Source organism: Uloborus diversus, chromosome 8 (assembly GCF_026930045.1).
Source record: "Uloborus diversus isolate 005 chromosome 8, Udiv.v.3.1, whole genome shotgun sequence".
Classification (NCBI taxonomy): domain Eukaryota; kingdom Metazoa; phylum Arthropoda; class Arachnida; order Araneae; family Uloboridae; genus Uloborus; species Uloborus diversus.
The window spans coordinates 66,283,645-66,303,045 of record NC_072738.1 but is presented as its reverse complement, the minus strand read 5'-3'; the positions used below and the strand labels follow the sequence as shown (position 1 = coordinate 66,303,045).

The window sequence follows — 19,401 nt, the reverse complement described above, 5'->3', positions numbered from 1 at the left end:
TAGCAACCGATTACTCAGAGGTCGACCGGTTAGGATCGCCGAACAAAACCAATTACAGTACATTGGCGAAATGAGAAATAAAAACGAGCGCGTTCTATTAAACAGCATGGTGACCTGGATACATTAAAGCAACCCCGAGTAAAATGTAAACAGAGCCGCCCTTTTAAATTGTGAGGTAGAAATTGCAATGCGAAATATTGCTGTTTAAAGTTTTAGTTCGTTTTATTTTCACGATTTACTGTTTTTTGTGTTGTGAAATATTTCCGTTTTCGTAGGGTTTCTTCTGAATCTTAATTTACGTCTGTATTGTTATGTTTGAGACCCTTTCCCCCGACTACCAATCACTTCTGAAGTGCTCCAAGTTCAGAGTCAATTACAATACAATATGAATAGCAACCCCTTCTGCAAGTTTTCCGGATTTTTCGCATGCCATGAATGTAAGGGGAAAAAACGGAAACGAACAAATTCAAAGGTTGCAAGAATGCACTAGTCAAGGGCACTCACTTTGGCTCCCCTCCCCCCTCTAACTTAACTATCACAGGTGCTATGAATTCAAAGTCAATTTTACAATATTTGGTGTAAACTTCTTTTTTAGGGAACATTTTAATATAATTAAGATTTTGGTGCAATGTGCAAATTGTTATCAATTATCAGTTCATTCAGGCAAAATTTACAAGGCCAAAGAAAAAAAATTTTTTTTAGAGCTCTGAGTATATTATTATCATTAGCATACAAATGAACTCACACCTATTAGATTATAATGATTTAGTACAGTTAAGGAGTAAAACAAGCTCGGAGCATAAAACAATCGAAATGGAAAAGCTTACAGTTCCGGCCAATGACTACTGATTGCGAGTAGTTGGTGGTAGCCAAACGTGTCATTTTAATTTTTTCTAGGAAATGGGGGGGGGGGGGGAGTGTGCAAAGGCTGACACTGGTCGCTCAAATTCTCACGAGCCCCACAGAGCATAGGAGCAGTGACTCAACACCTTCCCACCCATCCTTTCCCCTTTTTATTTTTTTTTTAATAAAACCAAAAACTGATACAGATGAAGGAGAAATTAAATTAAATGAAAAGGATTATATTCTTTCCTGAGATAAAATGTATTTCTTAGATCATTAAATCGTAGTATTTTTTACAGATTTTCTCACGACATTTTTATTGTTAAAAAACTTTATGAAATAACCAAAATCTTCAACATATTGTTCAGAGAAAACAAATAAATTAAAACATCAACAACATAAGAGAAGCACACTCAGATCGTATTTCAGTTACTATTCTCAAGCATATAAAAAAAATCAACAGTCAAAGAAACTCATTTTGAAACAGCATGTATTATTTATCTACCATGTTAAAATCTGTTCTGCGTCTCTTTCAATGTGAGTTTATTGCGAATGTTTACAGCAAGTAGAATTTTCCAAACATAACAACAATACAGACGTAAATTAAGATTCAGAAGAAACCCTACGAAAACGGAAATATTTCACAACACAAAAAACAGTAAATCCTGAAATTAAAACGAACTAAAACTTTAAACAGCAATATTTTGCATTGCAATTTATACCTCACAATTTAAAGGGGCGGCTCTGTTTACATTTTACTCGGGGTTGCTTTAATGTATCCAAGTTACCATGCTGTTTAATAGAACGCGCTCGTTTTTATTTCTCATTTCGCCAATGTACTGTAATTGGTTTTGTTCGGCGATCCTAACCGGTCGACCACTGAGTAACCGGTTGCTAACCGCTGCGTTCTATCATCAACCGGTTACCGTATTAATATGAAGCACGTGATCATTAAATGTCACGTGATCGATTAACCGGTAGCGACCAGTTGAGCTCGACGAACGCAAGCATTCCTTGCGTTCGACGAACCTCGCCGGTCGACCGGTTACTAACCCCAGCGTTCTATGATCAACCGGTTACCGTTCTAAGCAGTTGATTGGAGCACGTGATCATTAGCTGTCACGTGGTTAACTAACCGGTAGCTACCGTAACGTAAGCATTGAGAGCGTTTCAAAATTCGCCGCCGGGAACATTGGGCGCCGAGCATTTTGGACGCCGAAAACATTGGGCGCCGAGCATTTTAGGCCCCGGGAATACTGGGCACAATATGCTTGGTGCACAAAGTTCTCGGCGCCCAAAATGATCGGCGCCCAAAGTTCCCGGCGCCCAAAGTTCCCGGCACCCAAAATGCTCGGTGCCCAAAGTTCCCGGCGCCCAAAATGCTCGGCGCCCAAAGTTCCCGGCGCCCAAAATTCTCGGCGCCCAAAGTTCCCGGCACCCAAAATGCTCGGCGACCAAAGTTCCCGGCGCCCAATAGTCGGCGCCCAATCTTCCTAGACCGTCGGCCGGCCGCCTCACGATGCTACTCCTCTAGAGAAAACCGTCTCCAGGTTGCGTCACTTACTTATCTATACTTACACATACACCTACACGCACACATACACACACAAACACATACACTCACGCATACATACAGACACCTACACGTACACACACAAACATGTACACATACCTACACATGCACACAACTACCCACACAAACACATAACCCCACACAAACACACATAAACACAACTACCCCCCCCCCCCTGACACACATGCCTACACACACATGCACATACTCCCACACCATAAACAAACATCCCCCCTCCCACACACACACTCGTGATTGCGAAAAACATAATTTGAATTCAAGATGTCAAAGTTCAAATTGATTTTTTTTTTATTATTTTCGATTTTCACTTAACCATTCTACTTTTCATTCAATATTAGCAACTCAGCGAAGTGCTGAACAGAAGAAATACTCAACTCACAAGTACAAAATATATTTTAATGTAATTTCTATTATATAAATATTTTCCACAGTAGGACACACTAGAGTCCCTGGACACACTCTTCTGTGCACTTCCCAGGGATTTTATTTTTATGAAAACGATTAGTCTATGTCACGTGTTCTAAACCGACCAAAAAAAACTGAGGCATGCGCAAAAAAATTTTTGTTCTAAGAGAATTTTAGTGCTCACTAACGCCTTCTATAGCGCATGCGCAGCGCAAATAAGCGAAATAAGTAAATAAGAAAGAGAAAGAGAATCCTGGATTGTTATTTCAGTTGAAAATTATTGTAGTTTAGTTTTTTCTTTTCTAAACTTTTGCCTTTAATATGAGCCACCTCTCCCCTCTTCAGGTATGAAGTATCATTACTTTTTGGCTCTGAGAGATTCTTTAGATTCCTGAAAGATAGTCGCGTATTCTTGATCTTGATATTACATGAAATTGAATAATATGCAGTCGGACCATTAAATCATTTTGTGTCAACTGTTTTTGATGTAAAGCGCTTTCGTGTTCAACTTATTCAGCTGTATGCAATATACCGACAGCTCAGTTATGCCATCCAGAGACTGCAGTTTCGTCCTTATTGCGGACTCATTATTCTAACGTAAACAATAACTGAGCTGGAGGCATATTATAAAAATTTATTTGCACTTCACTCTTTTCTTGAAAGTTTAATGTGTGTTTCAGTCTTCCAGTGCAAAGAAACACTGGGTGGGGGGTGGAAGCTTTTCTGCATTAATTTAATCTAATTCCTTGGAGTTGAAAGATATTTTTAAACATAATTGCAGTTGTGTTCGCCCAAATATTTATCACATTTATATAAAACTATTCTTTCCTTTATCCCAGGAGAAAAATAAGAAAATGATCCCAGTTCGAGCATCAACAATGGATTGCGAACTGCCTGACATGGTTAAAGAATTGGCAGCTAATGAAGGGTGAGTTCTCTCTTCATCTGAATAAGGGAACAAGCAAATTGCAATTACAGTGAAATCTCGTTACAACAAACTTTGAGAGACTGCAAATTTTGTTCGTTGTGACAGGAATTTTATTGTAATCAAATTCAAGTAATGTAATAGCATGTCTATCAGGACTGAAAACTTATTCTGCTGAAACTGATAATTCGTTGCAACTGGATTTCACTGTAGTATGCAAAATATTGTCAAAAATGAGTGTGACTGATTTTCATGCCAAGAATTTTAATTTCCAGCCGACATAATTACCTGAAAGCAGGGTTTGCATGAAGGGTGCTCCGAACTTTCAGTTTTGGAAAGGGTAGAATCCTTTCTTTATCCAGTAAAGTGAAACTAAAAAATTTAAATGATAAAACATAGCAGTATGCTTTCTTTCCTCTTATGAAAAAAAAAACATGAGACTTCTGCTCATTTGTGCAGGACCACTTCCATTATTATGCTTCAAAAGTGCAAACTTTGCTGTCCAATCTACGCCAAAAATGAAAAATCAAGAAATTTGCTTTAAAAACTTTGGAAAGCTGCTCGTAAGATGCTGAAGATTTCTATTCTGCTCCAACAACTGAAATTTGCTGATTTTCAGACAGCCTTGAAAGGACGTCTTCTGAGGATGTCGGCCACATAGCTTGGCAAAATGTCTGGATTTTCTTTTCCATTTTGACCACAGCCCAATAAGCCCGGAATTGTTATTTCTTCAAATTCTTTCGATGTTTCTAAAAATGGATTTCTATGTTCAGCTATTTCATTTCAAGGCCTGACTCTTCAAGATGTTTCTTGAAAATATGCTTTGGAAACTTAACATTTCTTCACTGTGCATATGCAGCGTTTCTTTAAACAAGCCGAGGTAACTTTTTCAAATTGTGTAATTAAATCGGTAATTTCAGGTCCCGCCAGCGTCTATCTTCTTAACGCAGTTGGAAATATGATAGACCAATAGCACCATCATCTCCTTTCACCACCTTATTGTTTTGCTTATAAGCATGGTCCAATTTAATTACAGAAAACATGTTCATTGTATTTTTAACAACAAACATTCCTTCTTTGAAGGCTTTGCATGTATGGAAGGTTTGTGGGAAAAGAAGAAGGTCTTTAAAAAAAGCTAGTAACCATCTAGCATTGTTAAAGTTTATATCTATAGTATTGTAATAAAATGGGAAAAAACAGAATCAATTTCATCAAAGTTTTAGTAAATACATTGAAGTTGGTTGAAAGCTTTGATCTTTTTAACATTAGGTAACATTAAAAGCCCCAGCTTTAATACAGTGCTCCAATATTTGAACATTGGGATGGTGCTTTCTTTCTCGGATTTTCAAGTGATAAAAACTTCTTTGTCAAAAGTGTCTTCATTGCATCAATGTGAATCTTTTTTATTATAACTTTTTAGAGACATTATATTATACACTTTAGATATTTTTTTATAAACTAGCCGCCTGTGGCGACCAGCTGGTTCACCTATTTGTGCAAACAGCTGTCTATTGCATCTGTTTGGCTTATTTGCCATTCACCTTTTTACGCCAAGATTGCTGCCTTCGGCGGCTGTTTAAATAAATTGTACTGCGTTTTTTATCAATCTATATCTATCAATATCAAACTTAATTTTTAAAAAATATTTCCTTTTTCTATCTCCACTTGCATTTTGTGCCATACTCCGTTTTATGCTAAGATTGCCGCCTTTGGCGGCTTCTATCTACATATACGATCTATCTTTATTTATGTTACTTAACCACCTATTCTCTAATTTAAAAAAATCACATTAAAAAATATGCATTTTATTTAATTAATTAAATTTTACAAAATCAACAAAAAAAAAAAAACCTCTATCTTTGTTCCCTGTAGTGTGCAAAAATAGGGTTTCCGAAAAACAAAAAAAAAACCCCCACTGTTTTTATCGAATTAATATGTAACGTAAAATAGATGCAGCAAAACGCCCGGCAGGGGGAGGAGGGGGGATTGAAAAAAGAAAGAAATGAAATCCCTAAACTAAAAAAAAAAAGTAAGGAAAAAGCAAGTGCTACCGTTAAAATATAGAAGTAAGCAATAGTAAAATAAAAATAATAATAATAATAACTGTAGCAATTAAGATTCCATTCTTCAATACTGAATCGAAATCCAGGTTGTGATGTCACAGCAGAAAGGAAGATCGTTTTCTTCAACCGATCTACCAGCATGCAAAAACGATCATGGGGTTTTGCATTAAAAAATTTTTTTTTAAAAATATTGCATATTTTTGAAAACCCTTTTTTTTTTCTGAAGAGGGTGAAATGTTCTCACTATCTCTTATTTAAATTTTAGAAAAGAGGCTTTTATAGATTTTGCAGGATAAGTTTCAAAAAAGAACTAAACCCAGGAAAAAAATACAAAACAAATGTTTTTTCATAAATTCATAAAAAATACGAAAATTGCTCTATCTTTGATTTTTTTTTTTTTTTTTTTTGTTCATCATATTTAAAATTAAATTTCCTACACTATAGTACAAAAAAAGTTTGTCTGGTGCTATTGGTTCAGGGTCTGTGAGATAAGAATCACTAAAAAGTGCAAAAAAAAACTCATAAACATTAAATAACTTTTTTCCTACTTAAAATATCAAAAATCGAAGCCCAAGGGGCACATCTTCGGCTAAAATTGCATCTGTACACCAAATTTCATCTAGGCCTTACCGTTTTCCCGGTAAGCGTGCCACAAAAACAAACATCTTATTTCAGGGTTCGTACGCTCCGGGAAAACCGGGAATTGTCAGGGAAAATAACACTGTCAAAAATGTCAGGGAGAAGTCGGGGAGATTTCAAATTTTGTCCTCCAAAAATTTTTTTTCCCAAGGAATTAAGTACCATGAGGTCTAGTCTTCGTTTTTATTGTGATTTCACGAAAAAAATTGTAAATTTTTATCTAAACCGACTGGCACTTAAAAACTGCAATCGAAAAATGAACGTTTTTTTCACAACGAAAAATGCGCCAAAAGAGCGAAGATTTTCTTGCATGGAGTCGGTGAGGGGAACGCATTTCTTTCTACTGCCTAAAGTTATAGATGGGTTGCCACAACATTCTATTCGGTTCAGGGTTCGTACGCTTCAGGAAAACTTAAAATTATCATTTAAAATGACATAGTCAAAAATGTCAGGGAATTTTCCAAATGTGTCCCCAAAATTTTTCTTTTCCCAATTTTTCCCCAGGGAATTTGGTTTTATGAGATCTAATCTTCATTTTTATTGATGTATTTAAAAAAAATTGTAACAATTTTATAGCAATGAAAAAAGTGGCAACCCAAAAAATCTTCAGCAGCCGCCTTTTTTGGCTCTCAGTTCCCAAGGGAAAAAAAATCAGGTGAACAGCAATTATGCACAAACTCAAAAGGAGAGAAGACAATTTACTGCTTCGAAAGCACAACCTGTAGATGGGAGGGTCGATCGGGGAAAATCGTTTTTATTTTTTTTTTTTGATCGAAAATCATTTCAGCTACGTGTGAAACGTAGTCGCAATCTTTGGTCATTCACAAGATGGAAGTAGATACGACCCTAAAATGCCTAAGTTTCTAAAAACAAAGCAGAATTGGATGTTTTCTTTAATTGAAAACTGATGAAAGTAACAAAAAATGGTCCACAAATTGTTTTTCTATAGTTATTTAAAATAATTTTCTTGAGAAATGAAAAATTTTGTTCTTAAAACTTAATCTTATCCTCACTGCCTCGGACGCAAATGTGATAAAAACTTTTCAATGAATTGTAGTTTCATGAAGATTTATTTTTTTTTAATTGTCTTCATGCGACAAATTAAAAAAGCTATTTCTTATTTTTGGGCATAGCCGCCATATTTGGTCATTCCCAAGATGGAAGTACACAAGACTTTTTAAGTGCCTAAGTTTCCGAAAACGGCATTGGATGTTAATTGCAATGCAAACGAAAACAACACAAATTGTGCCTTTTTTCCGGATAATTTGTAATTATTTTCTGGAAAAATGCAAAATTTAATCTTCATAACATTTTTTGTTTTAATTGATTTAGACTCTTATGTGCTAAATACTGACTATTTTGCTTTTATTGTAGCTTTTTAAGGATTATTAATTATTTATTACTACTTTTATACTACAAATCCAAAAATCTACTTATTATTTTAAATTTTTCACTTTGTCGCCATATTTGATCGTTTGCACAATGGAAGTAGACTTAAACTTCCAGAAACAGAATTGGATGTTTATATCAATGAGTAACATTGAAAATAACATTAAATGTGCAAAAAGTTATGAATTTTTGAAAATTAACTATTACTTTCTGGGAAAGAAAATTTGAAATTTTAATGTAAGCGTCCTTTAATATGTGAAAAAAAAAAAAAAAAGATTATTGGCATTGGCCTATGATCGGCGGATGTTGATTTTTGTTACTATGCATTACATGGTATGCCGATTGATGCAACAAGTTAACCATATTTATACTGAAATTTAGCTTTGCATTTTGCTCAATATGTTTTGTGTAACCTACTTATAAGAAAATAAAAAGTATTGTAAACCAAAAGCGGATGCTAAAAGGTTGCTGTAGGACTACAGCAAAACGCTATAATATTACTCGTGACATCAAAGAAACGCTAAAATAAGTTGAAAGTACTCTGTTTTCAACAAATAGTAAACAAATTAAAACAATTTTGAACAAAATGTTTAAAGAAAACTTAAAATTTTGACAGAGAAAACAAAGGAAAAAAAAATCCTTTTTTTTTTTTTTTTAATCTAAGGGGAGAAGTTTCAGTTCTTCTGCATTGCTACTTTAAACAATTTTAATTATTTTGAAAATATTACTATTTAAACTTAAATTTTGAATGAAGCGAGTAACCTGGAATTTTCTAAAAAACAACCTGGAAAACCTGAAAAAGTCAGGGAACTTTTTTTAACCAAAAGTGTATGAACCCTGTATTTTATTATATGTATAGAAGATAAAATGAGAAAAAGCTTACAGAAGATCAATCGGGTAACTAAGAATTAACAACAGCAACAATAGTAATAATGATAATAAGAAGAAGAAATTTGAAATTCAAGCTTTAAATTTCTTTCTATCAGAATTACACTGTCTTGACATCAATTTCTCCCTTTTTCCTTCTAGTCCTTATTCTCCTATACCCTTTGAAAATTGTTTTGATTATGCAGTACTCAGTCATAAAAAACAAGGGTATCATGGTTGGTTAATTGGACAGTTAAAGCAATTAGAATTCGGATAACTGGAACCCTAAATTGATATAACCATAATTTAATGTATCTATAAATTCAGAAACCAGTAATTTTGTTATTGGGGGGGGGGGGGAGTATTCACTTCAGCGAATTTACAATTGAAAGAGATCAAATTTTTTGAAAAACCACTTTTTGTGAAGTTATTTTTGTAATTAGACATTTAATGAAGCTTTAAATGGTAAGGAATGTAATAAACACCTATAGAATGATACAACTAATGAATTAAAAAATTAAAATATAAAAAATTATCAAAGAATTGCCGTTTTGGCTTTGGACTAAAAATAGCCTCTCCCCTGTAGCCCCTTGACTACAGCAAATACCAAGCTGAGTTTTCAGCATTGTTCGCTGATATAAAGGGTGTCCCAAAATTAACGCAAGATTTGAATTTGCCGCCATTTTTGCAATAAATGGTTGGCAACCCTGAAAAAAGAACAGTTTGACAGTTGAGAGTTTAGGGTAATCAAAAATGGAGCGTTATACGATACAATAACGCGCTTTCATTATTGAACAATTGTTTCAAAAATAATGAAAGTTGAGGCTGGTCAAGCAGTTACTGTTATTGGCGCTCGGTATCGCAACACGGTAATGCACGGGTGGTTGTGGGCTTGTTGACATAGACCTTTGAATTCAAATAACCCCATAAGAAGAAATTTAAAAATGTTAAATCACACGATCTAGGGTGCCAATTCTGATCACCGAAATGAGAGAGTACGCGACTAGGAAACTAGGAAATGCCTCATGCAGTAATTGAAATGTTTCACTCTCTCTAGCTGTATGGTACAATAACACCCCATTTTTACTAACCCTAAACTCTCAACTGTCAAATTGTTCTTTTTTCATGCCTGCCAACAATTTATGGAAAAAATGGTGGCAAATTCAAATCTTGCGTTAATTTTGGGACACCCTTTATATCCGATATTTATTTTGAAAATATCATAATATTTTGATATTTTCAATATTTATTTTTTCAACTACGGTATTTTAAATATAATAAGTATTAATCATTGTAATATTGTTCATTTTTTGTAAAATATACCCAAAAAGGAATGAACAATATTTTTATAATGTATAATAACATTAATATAACAAAATAATATAATATTCCATTTTTACTAGTATTTTATACTCATAAAATTCAGGGTTTAAGCTGGGTTCAAAAGTTCTTTAGCATAAAAGCGAAAATTGATGGAAAAATGTTAGCAAAATGCTAAAATGTTACACATTCTCATATATTTATATATGCTTCAGTGTGTTTCATCTCCAGTTGAAAATAAAATTCATATTTCATTTGTGACATCCTTGAAGAAATAAGTACAACAGCAATTTTTTAAAACATAAAATAAAAAAAGAAAACATGATTGGTGTTTAGAACGTTGCAGTCCCCTCCTCCTAATAAAGCAGTTTTTGGGGGGACATAATGCTGGATAAGAATAATAGTTATTGAACTTAATTGTAGTTTAAACATCTTAGCTAAGATTTAAAAAAGATTAAGTTGATTATCGCCATGCACGCTTCCTCTCTAGGATCATACATTTCTTCTTTATTTAAAAAACTAATTTATTTTTTATTTGAGCAAAAAAGCGAAAATGCATTGCTTTATTTTCGCAATTCAGATAGTGTTTTCGCATTATGCGAAAAATGCGACCGTAGCGGAAACCTTGATAAAATTATTAGTAATGTAACAGTTTTAAATGATTTTAAAAGTGCCTAATTAAATGATAAACATTGCTCAGAAAAAAAAATGAAAATGTCTTATGATAGTGCACCGAGTAATGCACATTATTTATTTCTGAATCATATAACTGTAAAAGTAGCTAACAGAAGAATAAGTAAAACAGCTAATGCTAAAATTAACACCATTAAAATTGATAAAAATATAAAATGAAAAATGAAATATTAGATATAAATAATGAAAAAAAACATTATTTTTAAGTCTACATATTGTAATCATAATATAAGAAAATAAATAGTGATTTGAGGATGCATTAACTATTTTGAAGATTTTAGTTTGTGCTAATTGAAAATATCTGATAAATATCAAAATATCCTATATATATATCAAAATATCGGATATTTTTGATATTTTGGAAAATATCATGATATTTTCAAACTCTGGTTTTCAGTAAGTTACTGCCCTATAGCCAGGATTAGAGCTGCTATATATACAGGCCGACACATCAGCTTAAGTTTAGCCATTTTGGATAGGATTTTTTATTGTTGCGGAGCTAGGGTTACCAGAGGAAAGTTTCGGTTTTGCCAAATTAGCTAAAAATAATTCTTTATTTGATAAACAATTCACATGCCGCTAATAATTGCTCAGAGTAAGAAATCACCAAAAGTGATTACTTGCCAGAAAAATGACAACCACTCAAACACACACTCTGATCCAAAACGGCTGAACTTAAGCTGATGCGTCGACTCATATATATAGGGGCCTTAACCAAAGCTAAGCCAGAAATACATGAAATACACCTCCAGCTCAGTCATTCCAGCCGAGGACTGCAGTTTCGTACTTATGCTAATAAGCACGAAACTGCAGTCCTCAGTTGGAATGACTGAGCTGGCTGTGTATATCATGTACCAAGCTGGGTGTTTTGATGATTTTCTGAAAATGTCAAATTTTGCATTGAATTTTAAAGGATCAATGTGAAGATTTTTTTTTTACTAAATTCTTTTGGAATGTTTTATATTTCAACTATCTGAACTACACTATAGTTTAAAAGGAAAACATATGGGATGGTAATTTGACACTTCGGAGCTGCCTGTCTCATTTTGAACGAAATGGCATCTTTCATGTCTCTGAAGGAGTCGGATTTGGAGTCGTCAGACTCTAGGAGCCAGAGTCTGTTATTTTCCCGCTTACTCTGCAGCCTTGGTCACAGTGACCTTTAGTATGTAAAATGCTTTAATTATGCATAGTTAGATATAATTTTCAATTTGGACGCTGAGCTCTGAAAAATGCTGTTGTAATCTATTTTTGGTAACTATAGGGGATGACGGATGTTTTAGTGATTTCCTTTAGAATTTTATAAAAATTGAACTTCGTAAGACACAATTTTAACTTGCTGCTGAATAAAAATGAGTCGTTTGCTGATTTCCTGAAAATATTGTATTTTGCTTTGAATTTTAGAAGATTAATATAAGAGGTTTTTTTTTTGCAAAACTCGTTTGAAATATTTCACATTTCAACTATCTGCAATTATACTGTAGTTTTAAAAGAAAAAATGTGTGGTGGTCATGTGACACTTCAAAGTTGCCTGTCTGATTTTGAATGAAATGGCGCTTTTCATGTTTGTGGAAGAGTCAGATTTGGAGTTGTCCGACTCCAGGAGCCAGAGTCGATTATTTTCCCGCCTACTCTGGAGCCTTGGTTGGTCACAGTGACCTTTAGTTTGTAGAACGCTTTAATTATATATAGTGAAGCACTGTTTATACGTTTTTGAAGGGACTGCATGAAAAAGCATATAAATGAAAAAACATATTATTGGTATAAGTTAATGTGTATTGGACTTAGCAGTGACCAATTTAAAAAGCGGATAATTGATAAAATTACATAAAAGTGAAACGTATAAACGGTGCTTCACTGTATTTAGATATTATTTTCAATATTTCTGTAATGTAATATGAGTTATGTGCTGAACAATCCATTGAAAATGATTTATCAGGTTTTCAAGGTCTGTAAAGGATTTTCAGTAACTTGGGTGTTTTTTCTTTTATGCTTTCAGTTTAAGAGCCTTGCTTAAAAAAAGACTTTTTGAAAGTGGATGGAAAGAAGAAATAAAAGCCCATTGCAGAGGTAATTTCAATCATTTTCATTCCTGTGCCCTTTTCTGTCATAGTATCCTTTTTGTTAATGTCATTATTTTTCAAAAATATGATTTTTTCTTTCTTTAACTATAAAACAATTTCACCTTTTTGCATGATGTAAAGCCTTTTTTTCCCTCCATTGAACAATTGTTCATCATCTTAATGCTTAACCAGATTTTATTCTCAAACTAGCAGTACCCGCACAGCTTTGCCCGTAGTAGAAAATTAAAAGGTCATTTGGTTCGCCTGAAAATTTACGAATAATGTATGATGAGTTTCTTGCCAATTTGCTGTGTTGATTTGCTCGCCCATGTTATGGTAATTCACTCATACACGTTATGATAATTTACTCGACCATGTTATGATAATTTGCTCAATAAAATGTCCTTAAAATTGGAGTGGAAAAAGAACAAAATCAAATTTTCAAAAAACTGCTGTGAGGTGTTGTTTCTATGCTACGAACTAATTTTGGGCCAAATTTCATGAAAATCGACCTAACTGTCTAGGCTCTATGCGCATTAACAGAGATCCAGACATACAGACTTTCAGCTATATTATTAGTAAAGCTGCAAAAACAATGTTCGACTCCTGAAAAGTTTGTTGAAAAACAGCTCCTTAAAATAGTGTAAAAAATTTAAACAAATCATGCAGAAGCAACTGCATTGACCTCACTGCCATGCTATAAGCGCAAAAGTCGTATCTGCATCTGAGTTCAAAATGAGAATGTCATTTAATGTTGTGCGCCTCCATGTTTTTGATACAGAGGGCAACTTTTTCAGAATTTTTTTAAAAAAATATTTCCCATCCACAAATGACCATAAAACATTGTATTTTGGTAAAATATGTGAAAGACTCACTTGGTGACCGTAACTCAATTTTGATAAAAAGTGCAGATACTTTTGTGCTTAGCACGGCAGTAGTTTTTTATTCTAACAGCTAAAGATGTTTTTTTCTCTTGCTATTTTTTACACTATTTTCCTTTTTAGCCTACTTTCCCAGTATAAGTCAGAGAAAAAAGAAAAAAGCATGAAAGAAGGCTTAATACATCTTGAAAACATTACAAAAAACAAAAAAAAAGTCAAAAATAAAAATAATAAATAATTCTCGAAAAATTGAAAAGTATTGTATTGAGATGGGGGGAAATGTCTGTCGATCTGTCTGTCTATCCCCCTAATAACTTTTGAGTGAATAGTCTGATTCAAGCCCCCCCCCCCCCCTTTTTTTTGTTCGAAAGATCTTGGCTATGACACCTCATTCCTATATTTCACTTTTTGATTTGAACTATTTTTTGTTCAATTTTGAACAGTCCAAAAAAACTTAACATTAGCGCCTACAGGGAAATTCAAGACAATTCCGAACTGTGAGGTGAATTTGCTTCAAACAAACTTTGTAGGAAAAAGCTTTTGATGAAAAACTTGTATATAAAATATCTTTTTGATTTGAACAATTTTCCATTCAATTTTGAACAATTCAAAATAAAGTCTTGGAAAAATCATGGAAATTTTTTATCGAAGTGAGTATGAACCCTAATAAAAAGGTACAGAAAGTAGGAATGAATTTTTATAACTTTTTCAGGAACTCATTTTTTTACAAGCACTTCGTTGTAAGGAGCAATCAATTATCTTGATCCCTTCACATTATCATAAGCGAGTTTGATGATATTATTACTAATCAGCTAATTATCGCATCCCTAATGCATACTTTTATTCACAAATATTTACCTTTTTTTACCCCTTTGCTTGTTGCTAATAGAAGTACTAGTTGTAAGGTTCTAATAGAAATAGTAGTGGATGGTCTTAAATACTGTTAATGATTGTAAAATGCGAAAGATATCGCTAATGTGTTTTTTTCTACATCATTTTACTCACATGATCTTGATTTCAATGCATCAAATTTTCTAGAAATCATTCGTGACAGAGGTGTAGAAAATATCAACATCGATGATTTGGTGAAGGAAGTTACTCCTAAAGCTAGAGGTAACTATCTTTTTATTTTTGGCTAATAGTACTGAATCTTCCTTGAGGCAGAAAAAGAATATTAAGTTCTGTGATTTTATATACACTGGTGTGCAAAAATTAAGGACGAAGTCGAAAAATTAGCATATCAGCTGAACGAAGAGGCAGAGCGGATAGAAAGACCAATCAGGAGATTAAGTAAGGTGATGTACGGTAGCACATGCGCAGATATGCAGGCAGACGTAATGGGGGAGTGTCTGAGTAGTATAAAGCATGTTGTCGGTGTAAGATCAGTATTTCTGGCAAAGAGATTGCACGCCGTATAGCAGTTAAAATCACACCGAGTTGCTGCCTCAGCGAGAAATGGTGAATAATCAATCTGTTAGACGACATCTGGATGCTTTTACCCGAGGTCGAATCATTGGGAAGTTGGAGGAAGGCCGCAGTGTGACAAGTGTGACTGCAGAGTTCGGAATTGCTCACAGTAATTATTAATTTCAAACTATAGGAACAGCTATCCGGGGGTTCAGTAGTGGTCGTCCACAAGGAACCACACCCGCAGATGACCGGTATGTTGTCTTACAGGCCAGAAGAAACAGGCGGCAGACAGCAGGAAAAATTGCTAGACACACGACACAGGCGACCATCGGAGAAGGTGTTCTCTGTGGTGCCGGGAACACCGGAATTGGAGAGACAATGAATGAGGACGAGTACTCTTTACAGATGAGAGCAGATTCAGTCTGAGTAGCGATTCTCATCGCATACTCATCTGGAGAGAGCACGGAAGCTGCAATCATCCCTTGAACATCATTGAAAGGGACAGGTATGGAGGTCGCGGTGTTCTCGTTTGGGGAGGCATCATGCTTGGTAGTCGTACAGACCTTCATATCTTCGACGCAGGTTCAGTCAATGGGACCCGTTATTGTAACGAGATTCTTCTTCCATATGTGCGTCTTTTTAGAGGCGCTATGGGTCCGCTGTTCCTTTTCATGAACGACAATGCACCATGTCATCGCACAGTAGCTGCCGAACAGCTCTTAGAGAGTGAGGATATTGAACGTATGGATTGGCCGGCACGATCTCCGGATCTCAATCCCATCGAGCATGTATGGAATTTTCTAGGCAGACGCTTGGCAGCTTGTACCTTACCACCAGTAACGATTCGGGAGCTGCGGTTGGCGCTGCAAGACGAATGGGCAGCAATGCCTCAACAACTCATTGACACCCTCATTCTCAGCATGGGCAGACGCTGTGAAACCTGCCTAGCAGTCGGGGGAGATCATATCCCCTACTAAAGACCGGATGTTTCTAGCTGGACACCCATCACAGGGATGTTTCGGCCTTCTGTCGCATTGCGCTCCATGCTACTTTTTCAATAAAGCTTCTTTTTATCCTTCTGATTTCTCTTTTAGTAAGTGTTGCTTACATTACACATGTCTTTACGTATTGGGGATCTTACGGCATTAAATGTGTTGATTTGGAAAGCTTTTGTACAAAGTTATATTGAAAAACCGTCTCGTCCTTAATTTTTGCACACCAGTGTAGTTCAAATGAGGCAAAAAAAAAATTTTTCTCTGTATTTACTGTCAGAAAATTTTGGCAATTTTGAAAAAGATAACATGTGAAAATTTATACAGCAGCAATGTTTTTAATGAAATAACAAATTGATTTTGAAAGCTCCTTTAAAATACATTGAACAAGATTCACAAGTTACACAGAAAGTTTTAATTTCTTGGAAAATTATTTTTTTAAGTTATTCAAAGTTTTTCCCCCTTATAAAACTACACCAAAGCTTATGGTTTCGGAAAGTAGTTTTTGGTTCAAAAAACTCTATCCTTTTTTCTTTTCTTTTTTTTCTTTTCAGAATTATTAAATTATTGATGTAGTTAGTTTTACATTATCGTTTCTCTATCATCTATCGTTTCATGTTCTATGATCAGTCATTTTGTTCCCTTAGAAAAATAAATTTCACAAACTTAACTGTAGTTCTGTAAAAATTGGAACTTTGAGTGAGTTTTACTCAAAATACTACTTTTTGCTACTTACATCTCTGTGTTTCTTGCTGCCTCAGATATGTATTGACTTTTTTTCTGGACAACTTTGTTGCCTTCAGGGGCGGATACAAAAGGAGGGTCATGACCCCCCTCCCCCTAAACCATTCATAACAGTATCCATCCACATTGTGTTCAAACACTTTATGCATAAAATGTAAATGATTACAGTATCTTTTCAATTCATTAATTATTTTTGAAAGTAAATATTTGAACTACTACTTTGTTTAATTACTTATGAAATTAATTGCAATGTTTATCCCCAATTAGGTGCCTTATTCCTGGCCAATTCGTTGCTTTTTATTGTCCCCCAAGCAGTTTCAGAAATTGTTCCTACCTAAAACCGTAGGCTCGTACATGGGTGGGGGTGTCATTCTTCAGCATGACCCTCCCCCCAAATGGTTTTCTGTATCCGCTCCTGGTTGCATTTACATGGATTTGTGCTCAAAGATTTATTTATTCTGTTGATTGCTTTTCATAAAATATGACCACAAAGTAAACAATTCACACTGTCACCCTGTTGAAAAAATTAACTTGTGAAAAAATCTTCTTTTTGAATTACTGCTGTCAAGTGCGAGTGCTTCCCATGGGTCAGCTAGTTCATGCATATTTGGATTAAATAGTTTTAACAAATAGATTTTTATTCAAAATTTTTTAAAAATATTGTTTTTATTGACCCCTTCATTTATTTGAAATTATTAAACATCTTTCTTCCCCAATTACATTATTAGTATCATGAAATAAGGAATTCAAAGATATTGAGTTTTGAAGTCTTAATGTGTGAAAGGAATTCTGTAAATATTATTCATAACAATTGTTTCATCAGAATTTTTGTGACTGTATTTATAATTTATGTTATCTATATTCTAATCAGAATTTTTATTCATCTATGCTGCACCTTATAAAAGAGTCAGCAAAACTTAAAAATTGGAAGAAAAAAAGATACAGAAAATTTATAAATTTGTACCATTAAATGTTTATAAGTGTAAGACCAATTCGTGTTGAAAGCTTTTCAGTCTAATCTTGAACTAACTGATGATTTTTGGAGTTACCCAGCTTAGTATATATATATATATACCCAGCTCTTGTATACCCAATTTATTGAATGTTCTGTAAAAAAGATGTAGTTTTGTACCTTTTTAACCTCTTAAAATTCAGAATTTTCAGTATTAAATTACAGAACTTTGTTGAGGAAAAGTGAAGTGTAAATCCAAATTCAGGTGGTTCTACATTATTTCTACTGTTTTAGAATCATAACTGTAAAACAATTCTTCTATTTTTCTTCCTAGAACTTGTTCCAGAGACTGTTAAACGAGAAATGCTTCAGCGCATTCGTAACATACTAGAAGAACGCAAGACAAGAAATAACAATAATATACCATAAGATTTCAATGTGTGGAAGAAATTCTGTAAATATTTATCTATGTTGGTTGCTTTATCTAAATTTTGTGACTGTGTATTCATGTACTTTGCATTAAAAATTGTAAAAATTGATTCCAACCTCTATGCAGAACTTTAAATATCTAGGGGTGGTGGGGTACGTAGGACTGTGGGGCACGTTGGACCGGTCTCAATTATTTTAATACTATTAATATATTTTTATTTTATGTCCAACAAATAGCACCTATGGTCCTTCAAATCCTATAATGAAATCACATGGTACAGTTATATTGAACAAATTTTATTACAGAAAGTGTTATTTCAGTAGTCCTGAGTAATTTTCAGAAAACTGTAACTAAAATTGAATTCCTTTCTTAAAGTAAGTTCTTTTAGTTCACAATAAAAAACGTTTTTTCATTTTTTGTCAGAAGGAAAAAAAATTATGACATCACTTCTTCAAACCAAGAAGGTGGGGTAGGTTGGTTGGGCACGTTGCACTGGACCAAACTATCCCACATAATTTTAAAACTTTTTTTTTCTCTTAAATCTCAATAATCATAACAATATTCTAAGTTTTTGTACATTAAACATTCATTTCTTGTTCCACATTTTTTCGAAATAATAAAAACTCAAGGCAAAAAAAGCAAATATAATTATTTAACAAAAATTATAGTACTAAATTAATTTTACCAAAAGATTCATTTCATATCTGCACTTTTTTACAATTTATATTTTCAAATATATTTCTTAATTTTTCCAGACAAATGTTCTCTAGGAGTAAAATATGCACTACATGCTGTAATGAAGTTCCTATATTAAACATTTTTTTTTTGCTAAACAAGCTTTCTACATAAAAAAACAGAACAAAACAAATAATTACCCCACTTGTGGGGCACGTTGGTCCACTTTACAAGGTTCCTTTAAAAAATTAATGTAGGAAAAGGTTATCAATTCAACATTTCCAAAAAAAATCTGTGGTGTTGAGAAGTGTTTAGTGACACTTATTGTAGAAAATCGAACTGTTCATTAAATTTTTTGATGAGATAAAAAATGATAAGTAGAAAAGCGAACCAAAGTGTCCCACCTCCCCTTACCATTAAATATCTGTAAGAAATAGATCATGTCCTCATGAAAATTACTGCAGTCTAATCTTGAACTTATTGAAGCGTTTTGAATGTTCTATAAATAATATGCAG

The 19,401-nt window shown here is 33.8% G+C and overlaps 1 protein-coding gene across 1 annotated transcript; it reads left to right on the top strand.

Annotated features, from left to right (window-relative positions):
- Window positions 1–3,038: 3,038 nt before the first annotated feature.
- LOC129227831 (transcription and mRNA export factor ENY2-like) lies at window positions 3,039–18,320 on the top strand. The gene is made up of 5 exons (XM_054862445.1): window positions 3,039–3,187; window positions 3,682–3,770; window positions 12,738–12,808; window positions 14,721–14,795; window positions 18,115–18,320. Exons 1-5 carry the CDS (start codon window positions 3,164–3,166, stop codon window positions 18,207–18,209), a joined length of 354 nt encoding a protein of 117 aa, XP_054718420.1. The 5' UTR covers window positions 3,039–3,163; the 3' UTR covers window positions 18,210–18,320.
- The last annotated feature ends 1,081 nt before the right edge of the window (window positions 18,321–19,401 follow it).

Excerpts from the sequence above, each read along its gene's own strand:
- LOC129227831 (XM_054862445.1), top strand. The coding sequence starts at position 3,164 with ATGAGCCACCTCTCCCCTCTTCAG. Across the intron at positions 3,771-12,737 it reads GAATTGGCAGCTAATGAAGG|TTTAAGAGCCTTGCTTAAAA; the intron begins GTGAGTTCTCTC and ends TTATGCTTTCAG. Across the intron at positions 12,809-14,720 it reads AATAAAAGCCCATTGCAGAG|AAATCATTCGTGACAGAGGT; the intron begins GTAATTTCAATC and ends CAAATTTTCTAG.